General features: G+C 59.0%; 1 protein-coding gene across 4 annotated transcripts; it reads right to left on the reverse strand.

The window, feature by feature from the left end:
• Positions 1-1,153: 1,153 nt before the first annotated feature.
• ANO9 (anoctamin 9) lies at positions 1,154-25,316 on the reverse strand. 4 transcript variants are annotated; one of them, XM_064370316.1, is made up of 23 exons: positions 25,245-25,316; positions 16,774-16,848; positions 16,563-16,688; positions 16,315-16,460; positions 15,073-15,122; positions 14,808-14,866; positions 14,657-14,709; positions 14,022-14,156; positions 13,839-13,935; positions 13,401-13,461; positions 13,216-13,298; positions 12,886-12,990; positions 12,574-12,738; positions 12,462-12,498; positions 12,215-12,326; positions 4,256-4,313; positions 4,058-4,155; positions 3,846-3,979; positions 3,582-3,734; positions 2,742-2,889; positions 2,112-2,213; positions 1,944-2,037; positions 1,154-1,825 (listed from the first exon to the last, which is right to left on the reverse strand). In XM_064370316.1, the coding sequence occupies exons 1-23, from the start codon at positions 25,248-25,250 to the stop codon at positions 1,610-1,612; spliced, it is 2,313 nt and encodes a 770-aa protein (XP_064226386.1). In that variant the 5' UTR covers positions 25,251-25,316; the 3' UTR covers positions 1,154-1,609. The 4 variants fall into 4 exon arrangements, 3 of the variants coding, with proteins under 3 accessions (XP_064226386.1, XP_064226385.1, XP_064226384.1); XM_064370315.1 differs by having other exon boundaries at positions 13,839-13,932; positions 14,657-14,727; XM_064370314.1 differs by having other exon boundaries at positions 14,657-14,727.

The raw sequence follows: 25,316 nt of genomic DNA on the forward strand, positions 1-25,316 counted from the left end.
CAGCTCGGACGCACCGCCGCTCCGCTCCCCGCGCGCGCTGGGCCCCCCACGCCTGCCCTGAAGCGGGAACGTGCGCAGGAGGCTGCGGCCCGGCAGGCCGAGGGCCGCACCTCGCTCCCCTTCCCGGCGCCCTTCAAGTGCGGAGAGTGGAGGGACCGGGACGCGCACCGGGGCGGCTCGGGGTGCTCGCCCGGGCACAGGAGCGCGGATGGCGGAAGCTCCACCCGGCGCCCGGCGAGCTCCGGCCCCAGCCTGACTCTTGGTCGCCCTCGGCGCCTGAGGACGTCTCGAGCCGGGATCCAGGCTCGGGGGACGGAGGTGGGATCCCCGCGCGCCTCGGCCCTCTCTGTCCTCCTGCGCGGGGTTCGGGCAGAGGAAAGGGCTCCCCAGCCCCCTTCGCGCACCGTCCCTCCTTTCCCCAGGCCTGGAAGGGGCCGGGACGCGGGCGAGCTCGCGCTTCCGGGCGACGCGGGAGCCTCCCTGGCTCCGAGCCGCTTCCTGAGAGACCGCGCCCAGGGACAAGCAGCGCCCTGGGCCCCCGACTCCAGGCCTGGAGTGGCCCTGGGAGGACAGCGGCCTCCACTCACCTTCGCGGGTCCGATCGCACCGCCACTCACCTGCTGCCGGGACCTGGGGCTCGCGCGGGGCGGGGGCAGGGCAGCTCACCTGAGCCAGGTGCGCAACGGCGACGGCCCCGGCGGCGGCAGCAGGTGCGGCCCTGCCCCGCAGTCAGGGCGGGGGCGGACCCAAGCGTCCCGCTCTGCGCCCGAGGCTGGCGCTGAACTCGGTACTGCTGCCGGGGAGCCGCGGCCGCCGGGCCTGGGGCCAGTGGTCAAACCAGCCCGACCAGTGCGCGGAACCCCAGAGCCTTGGGGACCTTTCAGAGCGTACTTCCCTACCTCTTTCCTGTCCTCCAGGAAGCCTGTCCTGACCCCCGCCCCACCCCCAAGTGACCCCTTGTCTTCTCTTGTCACCCTCAGCACCCTAGGTGCAGGGACGAGAGGACCCCCATAGGCGTCCCTCCCTACCGGAGAAGGGTCAGGGCCTGAGGCTGCCCCTCACCTGCTTCCAGACCTTCCACACTCTGTGCCTCAGTTTCCCATCTATCCCCGAGGGCAGATATAATCCCCCCAGGGCCCAGCAAAGCCAAGAAAGCAAGACAAACAGGTTTAATTTTATTACGGAAACTCCTGCTGGCCGAAGGGAACAGGCCGGCGAGGTCGGCTCAGGCCACCTCCCAACACCCAGAATGGGGGCACTGCAGAATCTGGGGCCCACAAGTCAGAAGCGGCCCAGGAAACTTGGGCCAGTTTTCCAGCCTCGTGGGTGCCTGAGAAGTCCCACTCCCAGTTCTGTGGGTGCCCAGGGTCACCCAGAGTTCAATTCAGGATGTGCCAAGCTGGAGAGCCCCCACAGAGACGGAGCAGGCGGACCAGGCCGGCGGCTCACAGATGCCCTGAACATACAGGGAACTCCTGCAGCCCCCATGGGCACAGCCTTCTTACAGCACCGCTCCCTCCACACGCAGAGTGGGAGGCCGGTGGGAGGTGCGCTGGTGCTGGCACTGTCTCAGCTCCTGGGGGCCAGGGCCTCTGGACGGGCTCTGGCCCTACACGTCTGTGCTCCTGGTGCTGAAGATGGAGGCCAGGGTGGGACGGGTGGGCGTCGGGGGCTGAGGGCCCGTCCGCACCCTGCCCAGCCTCCGCCTTTCCCTCATCTTCTCACACAGACGCTGGTACTTTATCTCCAGGACGCTGTTCTTCACCGACTGCGGGACGTCAGGCACGAACCAGGCGGCAATGAGCTTGATGCACAAGGCCACGTGCTAGGAGCAGCACAGGAGAGGCCCAGCACGATCAGGCGCAGGGCTCCGGACGCTCCGGGGAGGAGGGCTGGAGAAACTGCCCCGACCCGCTCCGAGGCGTCCCCCGGTTCTTGCTCACCTCAAAGAGGATGACGAAGGCCAGGCGGATGGCCAGGAGGAACCAGAACTTCTTGGTGAGGGTGTAGTGGTGGGGATGGCGGTAGTCCCTGTACCTGGGGAAACGGAGCACCTGAGGTCAGGGGTCAGGAGTTCAGAGGGCATTCGGGGGGGAGGGGGAGTTCCAAACCTGCAGTGAGTCACGTTTTCTGAGCCCTCAATCCCATCAGGGTCCTGGAAGTCCTTGGTGTAGAAGACAGACAGGCTGTGGTTGACGTAGCCCGTGAGGCAGCTGGGGAGAGGGGAGAGGAGCGTGGGCGGGGGTGGGCTTCCAGGCGGCCCCTTCAGGTCCCAGGGTGCTTCTAGCCTGCGTTATGGAGGCCACACCACAGACAGCCACCAGTGGGATGGGCCCCCGGGCCAAGCACATCTTCACATCCAGGGGGGTCGGGGGCCTGCGGGGACTCTAGACATCACCAGCCGCCTTCCCTGCCAAGGACTGACCCTGGGGACCCAGTCTGCGGTCTGGTGGCTCCTCGACGTCAGAGGAGCTGGATAAGTCAGAAGAGGACACACAGGCCCCACATCGGCAGGGAGCCGAGTCTGGGAACTTCACCCCCAACTGCAGTCCTGGTCAGTTACTCTTGACCTGCAGCCCAGGGCCTGCAGGCCACCCCCGGCCCCAGCCTCACTGAAGTCCCAGGGGGAACCGGCAGATCCAGCCATTTCCAGGAGAGAGAGTCTGGGTCCTCCCCAGTCCCCCTGGGCTTGGCTGTGGCAGGACATTTCCCAGGGGTCTCCAGACACTTGGAGGCCTCACTCGACTGTGGAGTTGGCCTCTTTCAGGCACGGGCTGTATCGGTACTTGTAGACCACTCGAGGGATGAACTCAGACGTGAAGGCAATGACCATCCCGTTGGCAATGACGGCCAGCACACCGATGGTCTCCAGCACCTGGAGCCAGGTCCCTGCACAGAGCAGCGAGCAAGCGGCTGGATCCTCCGGCCTCCCTCGGCCGGCTCTGCCCCCACCTGCCCACAAGGGGTCCTCCACGTCTCTATGCATGGCGTCCCATTGCAGCTCCAGGGCCACGGAATTCACTAGGAAGTCCCCAGCCCCGCAGAGCATGGCCTCAGCTCTCCTGCGCCCTCACCCTGAGGTGGACAGCGAGGGACCCAGGAATCCTCACCCCTCCACCTTCCTGAACTTCTCAGCTGCCCCCGAGCCCCTCCACCTCCTGGGTTCCCACCCCAGGGCAGGACCTCGCAACCTGGGCTCAAGACTGGGGGCCTCCCCAACACCCTCCCCCATTCCCCACGTCCAGCACCCCAGCCCCGGTCACTACCCTGCTACCCGCCCTCTCAGTGTGGCCCATCTTGGGACACAGGCCACTGGCAGCATCTGGGTCCCCCTTGGGGGCATCAAGCCCCTCTGAGATCCTGACGGTTTGTGGGAGGGCCTACAAAGCGCCCAGCCCTGCCCACTCCCGCGACCCTCCCACCCAGGCTCAACCCGCATCCAAGGCCTCTGGAGAAGGGCTGGGTCTGTCTGCACGGTGAGATCGGAAAGATTATTTCAAGGAGAGCCCGGTGGCCAGAGAGAAGCCCACAGGCTGAGCTCGGCCTCGGTTCCCGCCCATCCTGCGCCCGTCGGGCCTGACCGATGTCCTTGGCTTTGCGGGGCACCAGGCGCCGCTGCAGCCGGACCATCTTGATGGCGTCCAGGCGGATCTCCACGAGGTTGCTGAAGAGCGCGAGCAGCGGCGCCAGGGGGAAGGCGGCCACGAAGATGGTGGTGAAGCCGTACTGGATCACTGCGGGGTAGGGGTCACGCTCGCGGGCGCCCCGCGATCATCTCTGGGAACCCCGCCCCGCAGCGCCCGCGCACCCGTCCCCGGGGACCCCGCCCCGCAGCGCCCACGCACTCATCTCCATGAACTCGTCGAACAGGCTGAAGGTGTTGACGGGGTTCAGAAGGTAATTTCGCTGCCAGTCCCTGAGCTCGGGGTCCCGGGCGGGCGCAGAGGCCCGCTTCGAGCGCCACTTGTGCGCCAGCCACCTGCGGGCGAGCCAGCGTGGGGAGGGCGCAGGGCGGAGGGGCCTGGGGCTCCCGGGGCTGGGCGGGGGCGGCACTCACGGGCCCAGGTACTCCACGCAGTTGCTGAGCGTCTGCTTTAGGCCCATGATGATGGCCATCTGCACGAACAGGTCCATCATGCAGCCGCTGGCGTGGCACTGCGGGGTCAGACGGGAGGGGGTCAGGGAGGGGTGCTGCGGGAGGGTCAGGGGAGCAGGGCGGCTCGGAGGCAGGGCGTGAAGCCTGGGGGTGACTGACCTCTTCCAGCTTCCACAAGCCCGCCAGGCGCGTGGACTTCCCCGGGTGGCCGTTGATCCTGTGGAGCGGGGGGAGGTCTGGGCACTGCGGGCAGCGTCCTGCCTCTTGACAGGGTGGGTGCAGCAGGACAGAGGCGGGGAGGAAAGAAACAGGACAGGCAGGCAGGCCCTGCAGGTGAGCGGGGCACAGGCGCTCACACCCAGACGGACCGCCCCCACACGTGGCCCACGCGCAGGCGACACGCAGGCTCCCGACGGTGTCTGTTAGGAGTGGCCTCGGTTTCTCCTCGTGGAAACGGCACGCTGGGTTATTTTGTGTTTAAAATCATCAGCTTTCCATAATACGAGAAAAATGTGAACTCCCTTAAACCAAACGTCAGGCTCGTGGTCACTGGTGAAATCCCACAAGCGTTCCTATGGTAGGTCACGACAACTAGCATTTAACACGGTTCTGGAATTCCTTGCAAACAGGCACGAGAAATACGAAGTATAAATAGAATACATTTGCAAAGGACAAAAATTACTATTTTTAGGCCGGGCGCGGTGGCTCAAGCCTGTAATCCCAGCACTTTGGGAGGCCGAGGCGGGTGGATCACGAGGTCAAGAGATCGAGACCATCCTGGTCAACATGGTGAAACCCCGTCTCTACTAATACAAAAAAAAATTAGCTGGGCACGGTGGCGCGTGCCTGTAATCCCAGCTACTCAGGAGACTGAGGCAGGAGAATTGCCTGAACCCAGGAGGAGGAGATTGTGGTGAGCCGAGATCGCGCCATTGCGCTCCAGCCTGGGTATCAAGAGCGAAACTCCGTCTCAAAAAAAAAAAAAAAAAAAAAAATTACTATTTTTAGAAAATAGGATTATATACTTGGAAAACCAAAATAAATAACTGAAAGCTGGGTGGGTAAATCAATCCAGTGCTCAAGTGGATACAAAATTAATGTCCAGCAGAACTGGCTCTTCTGTGTGCCACAAAGCCACAGGGAAACGTGGCATGAGAAGTATCAGTGGCAGCCGGGCACGGTGGCTCCCGCCTGTAATCCCAGCACTTTGGGATGCTGAGGTGGGCAGAGCACCTGAGGTCAGGAGTTCGAGACCACACTGACCAACACGGTGAAACCCTGTCTCTGTTTAAAAAGAAATATATATTTTTTAAAAAGAGAGAGAGAAGTATCAGTGGCCGGCAGACACCAGCGCTTTATCCATAACAGGAGTGAAATCCACAAGGTATCTGTGGGGCCTAAATGAAGAAAACTACAAAACTAATAAGGAGCATGAAAGAAGACTTGAATGGAGAACCTTGTTCTTCAGTAAGAAAACACAGGATGTGGCCAGGCGTGTGGCTCCAGCACTTCGGGAGGCCAAGGTGGGCGGATCACAAGGTCAAGAGTTCGAGACCAGTATGGCCAACAGTGAAACCCCATCTCCACTAAAAATACAAAAAGTTAGCCGGGGATGGTGGCAGGTGCCTATAATCCCAGCTACTTGGGAGGCTGAGGCAGGAGACTTGTGTGAACCCAGCAGGTAGAGGTTGCAGTGAGCCGAGATTGTGCCACTGCACTCCAGCCTGGGCGACAGTGCGAGACTCCGTCTCAAAAAAAAAAAAAAAAAAAAAAAAAGAGGCCAGGCATGGTGGCTCACGCCTATAATCCCAGCACTTTGGGAGGCCAAGGCAGGGGAATCAAGAGGTCAGCAGTTCAAGACCAGCCTGACTAACACTGTGAAACCCTTGAAATAATCTGTCTCTACTAAAAATACAAAATTAGCCAGGCATGGTGGCAGCTGCCTGTAGTCCCAGCTACTCAGGAGGCTGAGGCAGGAGAATTGCTTGAACCCGGGAGGTGGACATTGCAGTGAGCCGAGACTGTGTCACTGCGCTCCAGCCTGGGTGACAGAGCACGACTGTCTCCAGAAAAGAAAAGAAAATGCAGGATGTATTTGTAGGCAGAGCGATAGGCTGCAAAGATGTCCACGTGCTCATTCTTGGAGCGCTGACTACATTCTTACCTGGCAAAGGAATGTTATCTCACATGGCAAAGGTATTAAGGCTGCTAATCGGCTGAGTTTAAGACGGGGAGATTATCTCGGGTTATCTGGGTTTTCCCGGTATAATCACGGGGGTCCCTACGTGGGGACAGGGGGCAGATGGGAGCTGTCCTGACGCAGAAAGACTCAGAAGGACTCAGCCCCACGCTGTGAGCTCCACCGAGGGAGGAGCAGCCAAGCGCCAAGCGGAACCTGAAAACGAATTCTGCCCTGGAGCCTCCAGAGCGGCCCGGCCCTGCCAGCTCCTTGGTTTTCACCCGGCGGGACTCAGCTAGGACTCGTGGCCTGCAGAACCGGGAGAGAAAAGTCTGTTCTTTTGAAGCCACTAAGCTGTGCTCATCCTTACGGTGATTCTCCTGGAAATAATGTATCATTTTACTGATACAATCTTAAGTCCCCCAGGATTTTGAGATAGTTTGACAAAGTGATTCTGACATTCATCTGAAAGAATAAACATGTAAATAACCATTAAAAAAATAGAAGAGAAGAGTGATGGACAGCAGGTAGCCCCACGCAACAGCGAGGCAGAACAGATCACACCAGACGCGGTAGGGGCCAGCGAGGCAGAATGGATCACACCCGACGCGGTAGGGGCCAGCCCCGGAACGTCAGAATCCGTGAAAAGACAGAACAGATAAGTGAAGGGTGGAATTTGGTGTCTGGCAAAGAAGGCATTTCAAGTTAAGAGCGGTGGTGGGGACGGTTAGTCCATGAGTGGTTTAGGGACTAGACAACTGGCTGCCGTTTGAAAAACAAACAGGCTTCCCTCCTCTGCCCTGTGCAGAAAAGAAAATCAGGGATTTGCATGTTTAATTTTTTTTTGTTTTTTGTTTTGGTTTTTGAGACAGGATCTCTGTCACTCAGGCTGGAGTGCACTGGTGAGATGATGGCTCACTGTGGCCTCCACCTCCCAGCTCTAGCGATCCTCCCACCTCAGCCTCCTGAGTAGCTGGCACGACAGGCCCACACCACCACACACAACTAATTTTCTATTTTCTGTAGAGATGTGCAGGGGCAGGAAGGAGGGTCTCACTACATTGCCCAGGCTGGTCTTGAACTCCTGGCCTCAGGTAATCCTCCTGCCTTGGCCTTCCAAAGTGCTGGGATTACAGGCGTGAGCCACTGCACTCGGCCAAATGTTTAATATTTTGAAATCATAAACATCTAAAGGAAATCACAATTAAATATATATATACATATATATGTATATGTGTGTGTGTGTGTGTGTGTGTGTGTGTATATATATATATTTGAGATGGAGTCTCGCTCTGTCGCCCAGGCTGGAGTGCAGTGGCACCATCTCAGTTCACTGTAACCTCTGCCTCCTGGGTTCAAGTGATTCTCCTGCCTCAGCCTCCTGAGTAGCTGGGACTACAGGTTCACGCCAACATGCCTGGGTAATTTTTGTATTTTTGGTAGAGACGGGGTTTCTTCATGTTGGCCAGTCTGGTCTTGAACTCCTGACCTCAAGTGATCTGCCTGCCTCAGCCTCCCAAAGTGCTGGATTACAGCCATGAGCCACTGCACCTGGCCCACAGTTGAACATATTTATTAATGAGAAGTGGCATGAAAAAATAGAACCATAAAGGAACATATTGTCAGAAAGAAAATTTGCCTCTAGTGTAACATGGGAACCAGATCCATTTTTCACCTCTGTTTTCCGAGAGACACCTCTGTGTTCTACAGCTAAGCTCTAGGGTCAGACTTTGTGGTTTTTGACTGTTCCACCACCCACTGGCTGTGTGACCTGGTGACAGTTTCTTAACCTCTCTGGTCCTCAGTCATCTGATCTGTAAAATGGTCATGAGAGAAGCTCTGCCCTAGAGGGCTATTGTGCACATTGAATGTGTCAATGAACATAGCTAGAACTTAGGATAGAATGTGTGAGTAGCTATTATTATAAAGACCCATCTCATCCATCAGGAAAAACCAATTCAGTTCTTTAGTCTTTATATGAGTGAATCCCTACAAAGATTTACTCCCAAGAGGGAAAGCAGCTGTGTAAGGCAGAGGATGATGATTTTTTTAAAAACGGACCCTTTAGGAAACAAGAGATCATTAGGGAACAGATGAGAACTTAGGGAGAAGGAAAACCTAATTGATATCCTCAAGAAAATAAAAACACAAAGGCCAGGCATGGTGGCTCACGCCTATAATCCCAGCCCGAGGTGGGCAGATCACGAGGTCAGGAGTTTGAGACCAGCCTGACGAACATGGTGAAAACCCATCTCTACTAAACCTACAAAAATTAGCTGGGCATCGTGGCAGGTACCTGTAGTCCCAGCTGCTCAGGAGGCTGAGGCAGGACAATCACTTGAACCCAGGAGGTGGAGGCTGTGGTGAGCTGAGATTGCGCCACTGCACTCCAGCCTGGGCGACAGAGCGAGACTCTGTCTCAAAAAAAAAAAAAAAAAAAAGGAAAAGGAAACCATGAAAGGGATGCTGTGACTAAAAAATAAATAGGGAACAAAAAAAATCTTAGAAATTAAGACTTTAATTGTTAAATTAAAAAAAAATCAATGGATGGAGAAAAAGGCAAAGTGAAGGAGATCTCCCCAAATGTTGCAGGAGGAGACACAGAGCCGGGAGGTGCAGGAGAAACGGAACGTGGTCAGCGAGCCCAAGGGCCAGGAGCTCCATGGAGAGAGAGGGCAGAAGGAAAACATTTTTAAAACCAAACCTGAGGGGAAAAAAAAACGTTTAAGACTAAAATTGAATGAGCCAAGACAGGACACAGGTTTTCCACTGGAAGGGCTCACGGATTGCCCGGCACAGTGACAAAGAAGAAACCCACTCTGTGTGGCTCCCCAGCTTAAAGAGAAGGTCCTGGAGCTTCCAGAAGAAAAAATAAGGGTTTCCACACACTTCTCACCAGCCACTCTGCATGTTAGAAGGCAGCAGAGCAGTGACCTTCGACTTCTAGAAGGGAAAATTATCTTGAACTGAGATTGCTACACCCAGCCACGTCACGCTCACGAGCAAGGGTAGAATCGTGACATTTTCACACATGGGAGAATTCAGCAAGTTTACCAAATAGACATCTTTTAGGAAATAAGAGCAAAAACCAAGAAAGAAGGTGGCTTGGGAATTCAGGAACGAGTGGCCCTAACCCAGGAAAGCAGCAGAAGGAAGTCCAAGAAGAGAGCTCTGCAGGGGCCTGGAGCAGCCTGCGGCGTGTGGGTAGGAGGAGGGCTCGCAAGGAAGATCTCCAGGAAAAGAGGCTCCGTGCGATGCGCGGTGTACTAGAGACAGGCTGTGATGAGGGTGCTCAGGAGAAAAAGGCAATTAGAAACCCCGGGAAATGGATTGGAAGGCAGACAAAACTCCAGGAAAAACAGAGCTGTACAACAAATGTTCTGAATATGACGCAAAGTCAAACATGCCATAACTTTAAGAAACTGACAGAGAAGGAAGAAAGAAAGAGGGGAAAGAGAAGGAAGAGAAAAGAAAAGAAAAAGGAAGGAAGGCAGGAAGGAAGGAAGGAAGGAAGGAACACACACACACACACACACACACACGGCTTTGTTGCTACAAGAAGCTAACGAAAATGCTCGGCTGATATGAACAGCCAAGAACAGTGTTCGATATCCAGAAAGATGCTGGGCCTCACCAGCAGTTTTTAAAGGCACTTTTACAAAATGAAAAGACTCTGCCTGTCAGCTCAAGATGGAACGTGTGGCTTCGTACCCTGCGGGTGGCTGTGTGACCGACGCAGCCTTTTTGCACGTCTGTTTAGCAGTATCTATATTAACGTAAATGCACACTCCCAACTTGAAATTAAAATGGCTGGCTGCAGGCATGCTAGCTCACACCTGTAACCCCAGCACTTCGAGAGGCCAAGGTGGGAAGATTGCTTGAGCCCAGGACTTCAAGACCGGTCTGGGCAACATGAGAAAGCACGTCTCTACAAGAAATACAACCAATTAGCCAGGCGTGGTGGCACATGCCTGTAGTCCCAGCTACACAGAAGGCTGAGGCAGGAGGATTGCTTGAACCAGGAGTCTGAGGCTGTAGTGACCCTTCATTGTACCACTGTACTCCAGCCTGGGGCAATGCATCAAGATACTGTCTCTAAAAGTAAATAAATAAAATAAAAACAGGCTGCTGACACTCACTTCCCGGTATCACCATATAGGTGGAAGGGAATCGGGGCGGCCTACAGGCCCCTCAAGACATCCAGCTTTCGGGGGAGACACTCAGGAAGCAACCCAGCCTGCCAGGATCCCCAGGAAGCCTCAGGACTTGGGTACCTCTGCTGGTTTGGGGGCATGCAGACCCAGCTGGAAGGCTCCCTGGGCCTCCTACCTGACCACAAAGCCCCCCAGGAGGACTAGAAGCTCACTCGGGGTTTGAACAGCTAAGGACTCAGCACGCAGGGTTGGACCAGTTGACACTGAGGCCCCCACTGTCCTCCCCAGCCCCAGCTGGCCTCTCTGCACACAGGCAGCACTCTTCTGCCTCCAGACGGGAGATCAGGGTTCACCTCCAGGAACTTCCAGAGTGAGAGGCCCTACCAGGAGAGACGTGGCCCACAGCAAGCCATGGCGCATGCCTTTCCCAGGACAGATGGGGGTCAGGAACCAACATCTACGGGGCTGGGTGTGGTGGCTCACACCTGCAACCCCAGCAGTTTGGGAGGGCGAGGATGGAGGATCACCTGAGGTCAGGAGCTCGAAACCAGGCTGGCCAACGTGGCCAAACCCCATCTCTACAAAAAATACAAAAATTAGCCGAGTGCGGCAGTGTGCACCTGCGGTCCCAGCTACTTGGGAAGCTGAGGCAGGAGAATTGCTTGAACCCAGGAGGTAGAGGTTGCAGTGAGCAGAGATTGTGTCACTGCACTCCAGCTCTGGGCGACAGAGCGAGACTCCGTCTCAAAAAACAAGGGTAGGGTAGAGCTGCAGCCGCATGCCTCTCACCTCGCCTCCTAATTAGTGAAATGACCCTTTCTAGTCCCATCAATCTGTACCTTTGGCCGGTGCAGTGACTCACGCCTGTAATCCTCACACTTTGGGAGACCAGAGCAGGAGGGTCACTTGAGCCCAGGAGTTCAAGACCAGCCTGGGCAACACGGCGAGGACCCGTTTTTACAAAAAATATAAAATTAGTTGGGGGTGGGGGTGCGTGCCTGTAATCCCAGCTACTGAGGAGACCCAGGAGGTTGAGACTGCAGTGAGCCAAGATTGCGCCACGGCACTTTGCCTGGCGACAGAGCGAGACCCTGTCGCTCACTCTGTCTCACGTGCGCTCTCTCTGTGTGTGTATTTGCGTATGTATATATGTGTGTGTATATCTATGAAGATGTATGGAAAGGCGGACCCGAGTGCCCTTTCAGCATAAAGAGCAAGCGCAACTATTCTCAGGACAGAGCCATTTCTGCCAGCGCTGCTCTGTGTGCGCAAACGCACGAGAAGGCCTGGAAGACTGCCGACGGCCGTGACGCCCCCGCTGGGCCTGGGGTTCAGGGGCTGGGCTCGCTGGGGGCTTCCCTCACAGGCCTCTACATCGGATTTCCAATTGCTCTCAGCACTAATTATTACTGGAGACAGAGTCTCACTCTGCTGCCCAGGCTGGAGTGCAGGGGTGCGATCTCGGCTCACTGCAGCCTCCACCTGCCGGGTTCAAGTGATTCTCCTGCCTCAGCCTCCCGAGTAGCTGGGACTACAGGCACCTGCCACCATGCCCGCATAATTTTGTACTTTTAGTAGAGATGGGGTTTCATCACCTTGGCCAGGCTGGTCTCGAACTCCTGACCTCAGGTGATCTGCCCGCCTCAGTCTCCCAAAGTGCTGGGATTACAGGTGTGAGCCACTGTGCCCGGCCTGTTTTTAAAATTAAAGAAATGGACATCACCACGTCAAAGGCAGTGGGACAAGCCCCCTGCGTTGGTTGGAAGGGGCCCGGCGCCGGCCTACCTGCCCAGGATGAAGGCGATGTAGATGAGCGAAGAGAAGTGGGCGAAGAACTGCAGCGTGAAGAAGCGGATGGTGAACCTGCTCTCCCGCTCCGAGAAGGTCCGGGGCTTCTCTGGAAAGGGACAGGCCCTCACCTCTCTCCCTGCTCAGCGGAGAGCCCCCTCCCCGGCCTCTGACCGCAGCTTCGAGGCTCCAGCCCTGAGTCCTCCCGCCGGGTCCCCCGGGAGGATCTGGGTCGTCCTCTCACCGAAGTCGCAAAGCTTCAGGGCCACGAGCTTATTGACCTGCGGAGGAGAGTTCCGAATGACTCACTGCGGCCCCGCGGACCCCAGCTCGGCCCACCCCGCTCCCGGCCCCACCTTGGTCATGATGACGATGGTCACGTAGTGCACCAGGGCCCCGGTCACCACCACGGCCGTGGTCACCTGCTCCTCCAGGAAGGGCAGCACCGAGCTGCTGAAGAGCGCGGAGGCCAGGACTCGGTAGACCACCAGGACGTGCGCCATGCCGATCATGAGAGAGATCTGTGGGACGGCTGCGGTGGGCGCGGGCCCGGGGAGGGCGCAGGCGTGGGGGTGGGGGGATGTAGGGCTGATGGGAGGCGTGGGGGCAGGGAGGGCGGAGAGGGCGTGCAGCCGGTCTCCATCCCCACCACGGCATCCCCTGCGTACCATGAGCAGGGTGAGGACGAGGATGACGGTGCTGCGCAGGTAGGAATGCTCATGCAGCTGCGGCTTGTAGCTGGGACAGTTAATGAGCTCAAGTGCCATTTCCTCCTGCGGAGAGTGGAGGGCAGGCCTCAGACACGGGATACACGACCCACACGTGGAGAGACAGACACGGGACACACGACCCACATATGGAGAGACAGACACGGGACGCACGACCCACACGTGGAGACACGGGACACATGACCCACACATGGGGAAACACAGGGACACACGCCTCAGACACGTCAGGCGTAGCTGGGCTGTGCAGAGCTCCGGGCCGCCCCACCTCACCTGGTCCTCGTCCCACACGTAGAGGTCCCACTGCAGGACCACGCTGGCTCGCTGCCGCTTCCAGATCTCCAGGAACACTGTGGCTGTGGCCGGGGGAAGGGGGCGCATCAGTGCATACTCTGGGGGGCCTTGGATCCGGGCTGGCCCTTCCCCTTGCCCCGCAGAGGCGTCCTGCAACAACTCACCCCAGAGAGCCATGAAGATGGCAAACACCACCGTGCCATCGTTGTCAAAGAGGTGGGTGAGCTGGAGGGGGTGGGTGGGCCAGAGAGGGGGGCGGTGAGCAGGGTGAGTGGCCGGCAAGCCAGGGAGACGGGGGCGGGAGGCTGGAGAGGGGGCGGGTGGGCCAAGAGATTGGTGAGTGGGCCAGAGTGGGGACGCAGGGGGCTGGGGAGTGGGAGAGGTGAGCCAGGGAGAAGGGGCCAGAGCAGGGCCCAGATGAACTGGGAGCTGGGGAGGTGAGCCAGGGAGGGGAGGGGGTGAGCCGGGGAGAGGGTGGGTGGCCGGGGCCCCCGTGGGGAAGCTGAGCAGTTCTGCAGGGCTCCAGGCCTTGGCCTCCCCACCTCAGGTGGGTGCACCTCGCCCATCTTTCTCAGGCCCTGGGGTGCCCGGAGGCGACAAACCTTGGCAAAAGTGCAGGTCTCCGAGAGCCGCTGGTACCTGCGGCTGTGGTCTCCGAGGGGACACATGAGGATGTCGTGAGCTTCACAGATCTCCCTGCTATAGGGCAGGGTGAGGCTGCCGTGGCTCCTCCTGGCAGCGGAGCCCACCCCGGCCCCCCACGCCCAGTGCGCGCTGCAGCCCACCTGATCTGGCTGGCCTCGAACAGCGAAAATCCACTCAGGAAAACCACGAGGCCCGTCAGGGCGGCTGGCACCAGCATGTAGGTGTACCAGCCCAGCCAGGCGAAGTACAGGGCCACCTTCTCCCCGAAGTAGTCCCTGCAGGCAGCCGTGGTGAGGCTTGCTCCGCGGGGGGTGGGGCTGTCGGGGGCGGCGGGGCAAGGACGGGGTGGGGGAGGCGGGACTCTGCCTTGGTGGCGTCAGTGAGTCTGAATGGGGAGCACATCTGCGGGCGAGGGGGCGTCCACGGCGGTGTAGGGGTGTGGGGCCGTCCGTGGCGGTGTGGGGGTGTGGGGCCGTCCGTGGCAGTGTGGGGGTGTGGGGGCGTCCGTGGCGGTGTGGGGGTGTGGGGGCGTCCGTGGCGGTGTGGGGGTGTGGGGGCGTCCGTGGCGGTGTAGGGGTGTGGGGGCGTCCACGGCGGTGTGGGGGGCGTGGGAGCATCATGGCCATGTGTGGGCGTCCACAGGGGTGGGGCATCCGCAGTGGGGTGGTGGCTTCCGGGTGGTGTGTGGGGGATTCTGTGGGTCTGTGGGGGCATCTGCAGGGTGGGGCCCTCCGTGGAGGGTGTGAGGGTCCTGTGGCCGCCGTGGCCACCTTACCTGATATCGTCCACTGGCTGCTTGCGGAACATGCCCCTCCACTGCGCCCACGTCTTCAGGTTTTTTCCACCCTGGCTCGGGTGGCAGGGAGTGAGAGCTCCCATCCCGGAACACCGCCCCAGGGCCCTCTCCCGGCTGGCCCACCCCTCACCTTGTGTAGGGGAAACCTGGCCTCGAAGACCCCGTCCTTCACCAAATTCTCGAATGTCTCTGTGGGTCACAGGAGTTCACAAGTCGGGGGAGTGAGGTGCTGGGAGAACCCTGCCCTTACCATGCCCCTGTCTGTGCCCACCCCCACCCTAACCGCCAGCCCCCTCTGTGCCCAGCCCTGCCCCGCCCACAGCGCCCTGTCTGTGCCCACCCCCACCCTAACCACCAGCCCCCTCTGTGCCCACCCCACCCTGCCCTGCACTTACTGCCAGCTGAGGTCTTGTTTTTCTGGACCACGAAGTTCACGATTCGGATTCTGAGACCCAAGAGCCGGGACAGGGTGGCTGCGTGTGGCCGCAGTGGACCCTGCCTCCAGGTCTCCACCTGCCCTCTGGTCTGGCCAGGCCCAGGCCCCTTCCCGTCCTGGCAGAGCCCCCAACCTGCCAGCCCTGACCAGACCCCAGAATCCACAACTCACCCAGGAACCCACCCCGCCACTGAAAGCCCTCCCAGGATCCAGCCTGCCCCACGGCCTCCAGGATGGGCTGCTCTGGGGGCTCCGTCCCCTCCCAGCCCACAGCCCCCACCTCCAACCCTACCCCCACCTGCAGGCCCATGTGTCCAGAGCACACCCAGCTGTTAAACACACAAACCCTCCCTACACCCTGTGAGCGATTTTGTTCTGCCTGAGCAGGACTGAGGCTTAGGAAAGGAACGTCCCAAGGCCGCATGGCCAGGGAGCAGCACAGCCAGGCGGGCTCCAAGCCGCTCCTCATGCTGAGAGACATGGCTCCTGAACATCCCAGGGCATGTCTCAGGCCCACGCCCCCCACAGCAGCTCCCCTCAGACCCTCGAGCCACCTCCCCGCTCTGATGCCCCTCGCTCCTCCCCAGGACCCACAGCTCTCTGCTCACAATGCCCGTCCACTGCCTCGTAGCCAGTACCAGGAATGTCCTTGGCTGGTCCACCAAGCGGGCTGAGCCCCTGGGGCCTGGACAGGGCTGAGCAGGTCAGGGGGGCGTGGAGGGCCCGGCTTCGAGCCTCTCTCCTGGGCTGGAGGACTGGGGAGAAGCAGGGGCTTGGGGAGCAAGGAGGCTCTCCCTGCTGGGCCTCTGGGAGGCCAGGGACAGGGTCCGGGGAGGGGCATTGGACCTGCAGAGGAGGGGCCTTCAGGAGATGCTGGCCTTAGTGCAGGAGGGGCCTCTGGGCCTCTGTGAATCCTGCCCACCCCTCAAGGCTGGCTTTGACTCTGTCCCAGGAACGCAGGCAGCCACATGGAGCCCTCAGAACGCGCCGAGAGGCGAGAAATGTCAGAAGCCTTTATCGGGACGGGAAGCTGAGGCTCACACAGCTGGTGGGTCTCACACCCGGGGCCCGTGCCCTGAGACCGTGTGGCTGTCTTGCCTTGGTGGCACCCGGAGCCTGGCACTATCTCCTGCTCGGTCTGGACCAAGCACGCAGGTGGCGAGGGGTCCTCCCGGCCGCGGCTCTGGGCTCAGTCTCTCACCTCGTGGTGACCGGGACAGGCGTGGCCTCAGCCTGCTCGGTGTGGCGGGCGGGACCCTCGGGCTCCAGGAGGAGACTGCCGTACAGGTCGAAGATGCTGTTGTCGGCACGGATCCCGAAGAACACCTGTTTCTGGTCCTTTATCATCTGGGGGTGGGGGGCCACCTCAAAACCTTCCCCCACATCCTCAGCGGTGGCTCCTCCCCTGATGGGCCCCACGCCCCTGCCCCTCGCTGGGCACCAGCCCACCTTGGTGTGGAAGCCCTTTCTCCTGAGCTCTTCCAGGAACTGCCGCTGCTGCTGCACCTGCCGGGGGTCCGTCTGGGTGCGAAGGTCGGCCACGAGGACGTAGTCCCACTGCTCGGAGGCCTCGGTCTGCAGGAGGAGGCATAGGGCCAGGTGCAGGCGAAGGGGCAGGGCAGGGCCAGGCGGGGCCCGGGAGGGGCCCACGGACACCCACCTCACAGGGACTGATCTCCATCAGCGGGAAGCTGTCCCCTTCAGGCTCCACCAGGATCTGGAGGTTCTCTTCGCCCTGGGGGTTCAGGGAAGAGGAAGGGATGCCAGGATGTGATTGGGGTGAGATGCCCCTTGCTGGCGGGTTCCTGCAGCCGACCACGTGGCGACATACCACCCCTCCCCACAACGAAAACAGCAAACAGTCCCAAGGAGATGGCTGTGGGCGGTGACAGCCCAGCGGGGCAGGGCCTGCTACAAAGGGCCCGCAAAGGACCGTGTGGACGCCTGCAAATGCAGCAGGGAAGACGCAGCCTGCAGAAGCGGAGCATGGTGAGCAACCGACGGGGGAAGAGACGCAGGTCAGAGGACAGGACGACACCGGCGGCTTGGGGGAAGCTCCTGGTGCTGTGTGTATCAGAGCGTGGGTCTGGAAACTTTTTGCAGTGTTTAAAACTGAACGGTCCTAGTGCCTGGTATGGCCCATCTGCCCCTGGAGGTGCAGACAAGGGCACTCCCAGAAGCCGGATTTCACGTCAGGCCCCTGGGGGCTGGGCAGACGGAGGACATCGTGCTGTCCTCACACAGAAAGGACCTGCCGCAGGCGAGGTGAGTGCCCGCAGGGCGCTGTGCACGGGCTCCCGCAGGTGACTGCCTCAGGCACATCCCAGCAGACACGGGGACACGAGAACCATCTGGAAGAGGTGAATTTGGAGGGCCTCTGAGTGTCTCCCTGATATTTGTGAATGACTGAGGCAGCCTCCATGCTGTCTCTGGCTGCATCACACCCAGTCCCTGCCCCTGCAGCCCTCCCCTCTCCCGGCCACATGCTTGCCAAGCTAAAGACCTGCCTCCTCCAGAAAGTCTCACTTGACTGCTTGAGACAGGTGGCCCTTGAGGGCGGCCAGGTAAAATAGAGGCCACCTAGTTACCAAGTCACACTTCATTTGCAGATAACAGCAGCAGCATAGTACAGTATTAGCACAGTGGTAGTATACTGTACCATTAGAGTTTTAATCTAGGATGTTACAGTGTTAGTACAGTGTTAGCATGGTATAGTATTAGTGGAGTATTTGCAGTATAGTATTAGTATTAGTATTTGTACAGTATTAGCGCAGTGGTAGTATACTGTAGCATTAGAGTATTGATCTAGTGTGTTACAGTGTTAGTGTAGTGTTAGTAAGGTATACTATTAGTGGAGTATTTGCAGTATTAGTATTTGTACAGTATTAACACAGCAGTAGTATACTGTAGCATTAGAGTATTAATCTAGGATGTTACATTGTTAGTACAGTGTTAGCATGGTATAGTATTAGTGGAGTATTTGTAGTATAGCATTAGTATTCGTACAGTATTAGCACAGTGGTAGTATACTGTAGCATTAGAGTATTAATCTAGTATGTTACAGTGTTAGTACAGTGTTAGTATGGTATAGTATTAGTGGAGTATTTGCAGTATTAGTATTAGTATTTGTACAGTATTAGCACAGCGGTAGTATACTGTAGCATCAGAGTATTAATCTAGTGTGTTATAGTGTTAGTACAGTGTTAGTATGGTATAGTATTAGTGGAGTATTTGTAGTATAGTATTAGTATTCATACAGTATTAGCACAGTGGTAGTATACTGTAGCATCAGAGTATTAATCTAGGATGTTACAGTGTTAGTACAGTGTTAGCATGGTATAGTATTAGTGGAGTATTTGTAGTATAGTATTAGTATTTGTACAGTATTAGCACAGTGGTAGTATACTGTAGCATTAGAGTATTAATCTATTATGTTACAGTGTTAGTGTAGTGTTAGTATGGTATAGTATTAGTGGAGTATTTGTAGTATAGTATTAGTATTTGTACAGTATTAGCACAGTGGTAGTATACTGTAGCATCAGAGTATTAATCTAGGATGTTACAGTGTTAGTACAGTGTTAGCATGGTATAGTATTAGTGGAGTATTTGCAGTATTAGTATTTGTACAGTATTAGCACAGCGGTAGTATACTGTAGCATTAGAGTATTAATCTATTATGTTATAGTGTTAGTACAGTGTTAGTATGGTATAGTATTAGTGGAGTATTTGTAGTATAGTATTAGTATTCATACAGTATTAGCACAGTGGTAGTATACTGTAGCATTAGAGTATTAATCTAGTATGTTATAGTATTAGTACAGTGTTAGCATGGTATAGTATTAGTGGAGTATTTGCAGTATTAGTATTTGTACAGTATTAGCACAGTGGTAGTATACTGTAGCATCAGAGTATTAATCTAGGATGTTACAGTGTTAGTACAGTGTTAGCATGGTATAGTATTAGTGGAGTATTTGCAGTATTAGTATTAGTATTTGTACAGTATTAGCACAGTGGTAGTATACTGTAGCATCAGAGTATTAATCTAGGATGTTACATTGTTAGTACAGTGTTAGTATGGTATAGTATTAGTGGAGTATTTGTAGTATAGCATTAGCATTCATACAGTATTAGCACAGTGGTAGTATACTGTAGCATTAGAGTATTAATCTATTATTTTACAGTGTTAGTACAGTGTTAGCATGGTATAGTATTAGTGGAGTATTTGTAGTATACTGTTAGTATTAGTAGAGTGTTAACATAGTCTGGTGTAGTATTAGCAGAGCATCTGTAGCACAGCACAGCATAACGAAGTATGTTTCAGTGAATGCACAGGCCACACCTACACTAAGATCGTTGCTATTTATCTGACATTCAGCTTGACTGGGTGTCTGCTTCTTACTTTGTGTCGCTAAGTCTGCTGCCCTGGTCCAGGTCTGCCCTCCAGCGCCCACCCTGACCCGCACACCAGGAGCTGCCGGTTCCGGGAGAGGCCTCCCATTCCAGCCACCATCTCAACCACGAAAGCCACGAAAGGCATCCAAGTGACCACAGGATGGGAGGCGCTTGGCGGGGGGGCTGGTCCACACCAGTTGGGAACCAGGCGGCACAGCAGGAGGTGAGCGCGGGAGGGCGGGCGGCATTTCTGCCTGAGCCCCGCCTCCCATCAGACAGGTCGTGGCATCAGAGTCACTGGCGGGTCGGGGAGCGCAGATGTGCGCTCCCAGTGAGACTCGAACACCTGATGATCTAACGCGAAACAGCCCCCACACCCGCAGCCTTGGAAAAACGCTGTCCTTGAAAGCAGCCCCTGGTGCCAGAAAGGTTGGGGACTGAGGCTCTAAGGCATCGGGTGCCCTGGTCACGAAGGTGGGCCCATGCAGACACCTCCTCTGTCACGGGGACCTGGGCCCATCCAGACGCCTCCTCTGTCACGGGGACCTGGGCCCATCCAGACACCTCCTCTGTCACGGGGACCTGGGCCCATGCAGATGCCTCCTCTGTCACGGGGACCTGGGCCCATGCAGACGTCTCCTCTGTCATGGGGACCTGGGCCCGCGCAGACGCCAGCTGAGCCCAGTGCCACACTGCAGCCTTCCTGGGCAGGGAGGTTTTCACCCCGGTTGGCCCACGGGGCTCACCTGGTCCTTCTGCCCCCTCCTAGGCCAACGGTTCTTCTGCCTCTGAGCCCCTGGTTGGTCCTCCCCACAGCTCACAGGCAGATACCTGCACACAGGTGTGGTGGGCCACAGAAACTTCCCCCCATCCCGGGTCAGAGGAGAAACTTCCATCTTCAGATGGAGATGCAGGGAGGGTGTGGCACCTGCCCAGGCAGGGGAGGCCTCTGTCTCAGTGCAGACGGTGGCCTCCCCCGAGGGGACTGGTGGCTTGGGGGCTGTGGGAGTCACGGCAGTGGCTCTGTGGCTTGCCTCTGTAGGGGTCCAGGGAGTGTCGTGTTAGAGGGGTTAGTGAGGGAACGACCCCTCACATGCCTGGCTTCAGACCCTGGGTGAGGGTCCCTCCCCTGCCCAGAACCACAACTCCTCTGGCAGAGGCTGAAATTAGAGACCCGTCACGTCAGCCTGGGCCCAAAGCTGAAAGGATAAGCCCAGACCCCCGAGAAGAAAGGGACCAGGCAGGGACCCCAGGCCAGGCAGGACTTTCAGAGAAGCCTGGGGAGGGGGGCCGTCCCTGGGGAACACTCTCAGAGGTCGGGGAGGGAAGCCATCCTTAGCCCCAGAAATAAGGCACAGAAAACCCCTCCCCACCAAAGGTATCGTGCAGCACTGGGCGATGACCACACGCCTCTGGAAACGGCAGAACCAGTCTCCCCGGGGGAATGGGGTGTGGCTGGGACTGGCCCAAGCCCCCATCACCTTCCTGGGCTGACAGGGAGTCCGCCACCCCAAAACAGAGCTACACGCACACCTGGGGACCATGATGGCCCCTGGCTGCCCTTAGCTGCTCCCTCAGACAGGGGCAGAAGCACAAGGGCTACCAGGTGGAAGCTCCCTCAACAGCCAGACAGGGGGAGCCCCCCAACCCACAGCCAGATGGGGAGCCCCCCAACCCACAGCCAGATGGGGGAGTCCCCCAACCCACAGCCAGACAGGGGGAGCCCCCCACCCACAGCCAGACAGGGGGAGCCCCCCCACCCACAGCCAGACAGGGGGAGCCCCCCACCACAGACAGACGGGTGAAGCCCCCCACCCACAGCCAGACAGGGGGAGCCCCCCACCCACAGCCAGACGGGGGGAGCCCCCCAACCCACAGCCAGACGGGGGGAGCCCCCCAACCCACAGCCAGATGGGTGGAGCCCCCAACCCATAGACAGACGGGGGAGCCCCCCACCCACAGACAGACAGGTGGAGCACCCCCACCCACAGACAGACAGGGGGAGCCCCCCACCCACAGACAGACAGACAGACGGGTGGAGCCCCCCACCCACAGCCAGACGGGGGGAGCCCCCACCCACAGCCAGACGGGGGGAGCCCCCCAACCCACGGACAGATGGAGAGCCCCCCAACCCACGGACAGATGGGGAGCCCCCCAACCCACGGACAGACGGGGAGCCCCCCAACCCATGGACAGACGGGGGAGCCCCCCACCCACAGCCAGATGGGGGGAGCCCCCCAACCCACAGCCAGACGGGTGGAGCCCCCACCCACAGACAGGGGGAGCCCCCCACCCACAGACAGACAGGGGGAGCCCCCCACCCACAGACAGACAGGCGTAGCCCCCCCACCCATAGACGGACAGGGGAGCCCCCCCACCCACAGACAGACAGGGGAGCCCCCCACCCACAGACAGACAGGGGGAGCCCCCCACCCACAGACAGACAGGGGGAGCCCCCCACCCACAGACAGACGGGGGGAGCCCCCACCCACAGACAGATGGGGGGAGCCCCCCCACCCACAGACAGACGGGGGAGCCCCCCCACCCACAGACAGACGGGGGGAGCCCCCCACCCACAGACAGACGGGGGAGCCCTCCACCCACAGACAGACAGGGGAGCCCCCCACCCACAGACAGGGGCAGCCCCCCACCCACAGACAGACAGGTGGAGCCCCCCACCACAGACAGACGGGGGGAGCCCCCCACCCACAGACAGACAGGGGGAGCCCCCCACCCACAGACAGAAAGGCCTCAGGCTCCCAGACTCTGCTGTCAAACACTGGGCCCACCGGCCGGTCCCGGGGCCACAGCCACCAGCCCCCGGGATTGGGCCGTCCGTCTGTCCGTCTGTCCGTTTGTCCTGAGGGCTAGTGTCCAGGGAGCCACAGGGCTCTGGCTTCTCTGCTCTGCCCTCAGAGCCTTCACAGGTGGGGGCTGGACGACCCGAAGTCACTTCCACTTCCAGCCAAGTAGACTGTTGGGTTGGTTTGTCCACAGAGAGGGGTCTGGGACCCCCATGTCCCCAGTCCATGGGCCCCACCTCTGGGAAGCCACGTGTGGGCCGACAGGCTTCCAGATGGCAGGGCAGTGACAGAGGCTGGCCTTACACACTCAGTCTCAGGCCTCTGAGGCTTCAGCCAGCCTTGCCGTCTGCAAACCCAGAGAGGGAGGCCAGCTCTGGGCAGACAGCCGGCCAGACCCTGGCTCTGACACCACCGCAAGACCCCCTGCCTTAGCTTCCTCGTGTGTACAGCAGGGTACCCCTCACCCCTGCTCACAGTCCCCTCGATCATGTGCAGACACAGGGAAGAGGTGGACGGAACCAGAGACACTGTCGTCCTTCCCGTCCTTCCTGCCCCACACCCTCACAGGCCACATGCCCAGTGATCCAGGGCCCCAGGGAGTGGGTGGGGGGCCTGGCACCACATTGTGGGCACGGGCCAGGGTCCAGTGGGCAAGCCCCTGGCTCCCAATGAGGAAGCTTCTAGGGTCCCACAGGGACCCTCCCTCCCCAGGGCTGGAGTGTGAGGAAGGAGCTGGGGGTCCGGCCCATCCGTCCTCACAGTCCAGCCTCCAGGCTGGGACAGGCAGAGGAGATGGACCCCAGCCCTCTCCCAAGCACACCTGGCTAGTAGGTCCTAGGATACACATCGCCCCAGGTGTGCACGGACAGTGTTGGGACCTCATCTCCCCTGAGGTCGTGTCGAGCCCCTTTGCCGGCATCCCGGGCCCTCTGGGATCCGCCCCTTGAATACTTTGCAGTTTCGTCATCCGCTGAGGGTCGTCCCACGTACAGAGAGGCCCACCCCGTGAACCAGAGCACCTGGCCTCTGCCCGGCCACAGGCCCTCTGAGCGAGTCCTCCCCACCTGGCTCTGCTCCTTGAGCCCCCAAGCTCGTCATCTGCATCCCCCACTCCCCTCCAGCCGCCCGGTCTGTCATCTGTCAGTTCACCCATTCTCGTGCCCATCCACACCCAGACACTGATGGGGTGACCTGCCTGCTGCCCTCCCAGGCAGTGCGTGGTGTTTGAGGACATGGCGGGGGCCTACTTGGCAGATGTGGAGGCATGGAGCTTGGCATTGTAGGGCAAGAGGTTGGCAGAGGTTGAGAAAATGAGGGCAGCATTCTTGGGAGAAAGAATGTGTGTGGGCAGACCCTGAGGGGCAGGGTGCAATTGGCATCTGGACTCAGCAGTCAGCACTTCCCAGGGACTCAACACTCAGCACCTCCAAGGAGGACTTGGTAGCTACTACTCCTGGTGACTCAGCACTCAGCACCTATGGAAACTGAGTCTTAGTCCTTCCAGGGACTCCGTCCTTGACACTCCACCTTTGCAGAAGCAGAAAGGGCAGAAAGGGAGCCGCCGGGGGGGGAGGCTGGAGGTCGGCAGAAGCCGATCGGGGAAGGCAGCTTGGGCAGCCGGAGAGTTTGCACTTCAGCAGGGGGCAGTGGGGAGCTACAGAAGGGGTTAGAGCAGAGGAAAGGCATGCCCAGATCCAGCCTGGAGCTGGGACTACCAAGTCCTCCCTGTGTCTGCAACTGTCCTTTTTCATCACCACGAGAGTTTGACCTGCTCCGTTTCCGACCTAGACCGGTTCACCCCTCCTTAGGCAACTCGGTGGTCCCCCGCACCCAGGAGGTCACCATACTGGGGCTGAACTCAGTGTGGACACCCAATCAGCACAGCGCTACAGCCCAGAACTCCTGGCTCCAGCAGTCCTCCCGCCTCAGCCTCCAGAGAAGCTGGGACTACAGGCATGCGCCACCGCCCTTTTTCAAGGGCTAATGCTCTCACTTAGGGCAAACCAGATGCTGCTTCCCCACAGCCCCTAGCCAGCCCCAAGTCTCTCCTCGAACCCCAGCATGGGAGGAAGGGGCTGGCAGAGGGGACCCTGAGCTCAGGCCAAGGGGCATCAGGGGCTGGGCTGAGCAGCCAGGATGTCAGGGCTGGATGTGGAGGGCCGAGGAGAGCCCTGGGCAGAGGTGGAACCAGAGGCTGCCTGCGCAGCCCACACAGGGAGGCGGCAGGGAGGCTGGTTTCACTCCGCCTCGGCACTGCCTCCTCCCCGGGCCGACCAGGAGCTGGCACGCCCAGGCGTTGGCCCGGCCCCAAGTGACCTCCTCACTGGCAGAGGGGAGAAAGGATGTCCTCCTGCCTGTTCTCCTGCACCCCCCTTCTGCTCTGCACCCCAGGCCCCTGAGTTGGAATCCAGCAGCAGCGGTCGGTCCTCACCTGTGCCTGGGGCAGGGCTCCTTGGGGAGCAGAGACCCCACAGCCTGCTGGCCACTCTGCAGCTCCCAACCCCAGGGCAGCCTGCCTGGAGTCCTCAGCCCCCTCCCGCTTAGGGGCCAGCTGCGAGGCAAAGCCGCCACGTCTGGGGTCCTCACCAGCAGCCCCCGGCCCGGGTGGGCGTGCTCTCTCCATCTTGTATTGAGGACTCTGGGAAGGGTTTCCAGTCCCACACACTTGCTAAGAGCCCGGCCCTGGTGTCCTCAGAATCCCGGGCTGGACGGAGGAAAGCCGCCCTCCTCCAGCGCTTCCGACCCACAGCGTGCCCCAGCGGTCCAGGAGGCAGCCGAGCTCTGCTGGGGTCTCGCCCACACCCGACCTGGCAGCCTGCAGGGACCCCCCCACAGGAGTCTTCCAGGTGGGGCTGGCGGCAGGCGACTGGGGCCCGGTGGCTGGGGCGTGGCTGGGGGCAGCACAGGTGTGGACCCTTTGTAGCAAGGGACTCACCTGCATGCTGGCTGCGGCTGGAGTTCCGGGGCTGGGGCCGGCGGCCGGGAGAGTGGCTGCCCGTGGCGGGCA

This window comes from Aotus nancymaae, unplaced genomic scaffold, assembly GCF_030222135.1.
Source record: "Aotus nancymaae isolate 86718 unplaced genomic scaffold, 86718_ANA_hifiasm-v0.15.2.pri h1tg000106l, whole genome shotgun sequence".
In the NCBI taxonomy this organism is placed as follows: domain Eukaryota; kingdom Metazoa; phylum Chordata; class Mammalia; order Primates; family Aotidae; genus Aotus; species Aotus nancymaae.

Excerpts from the sequence above, each read along its gene's own strand:
- ANO9 (XM_064370314.1), bottom strand. Across the intron at positions 12,991-13,215 it reads ACGTGTGGGACGAGGACCAG|GAGGAAATGGCACTTGAGCT; the intron begins GTGAGGTGGGGC and ends CACTCTCCGCAG. Across the intron at positions 3,980-4,057 it reads TGCGTGGAGTACCTGGGCCC|GTGGCTGGCGCACAAGTGGC; the intron begins GTGAGTGCCGCC and ends GCTCGCCCGCAG.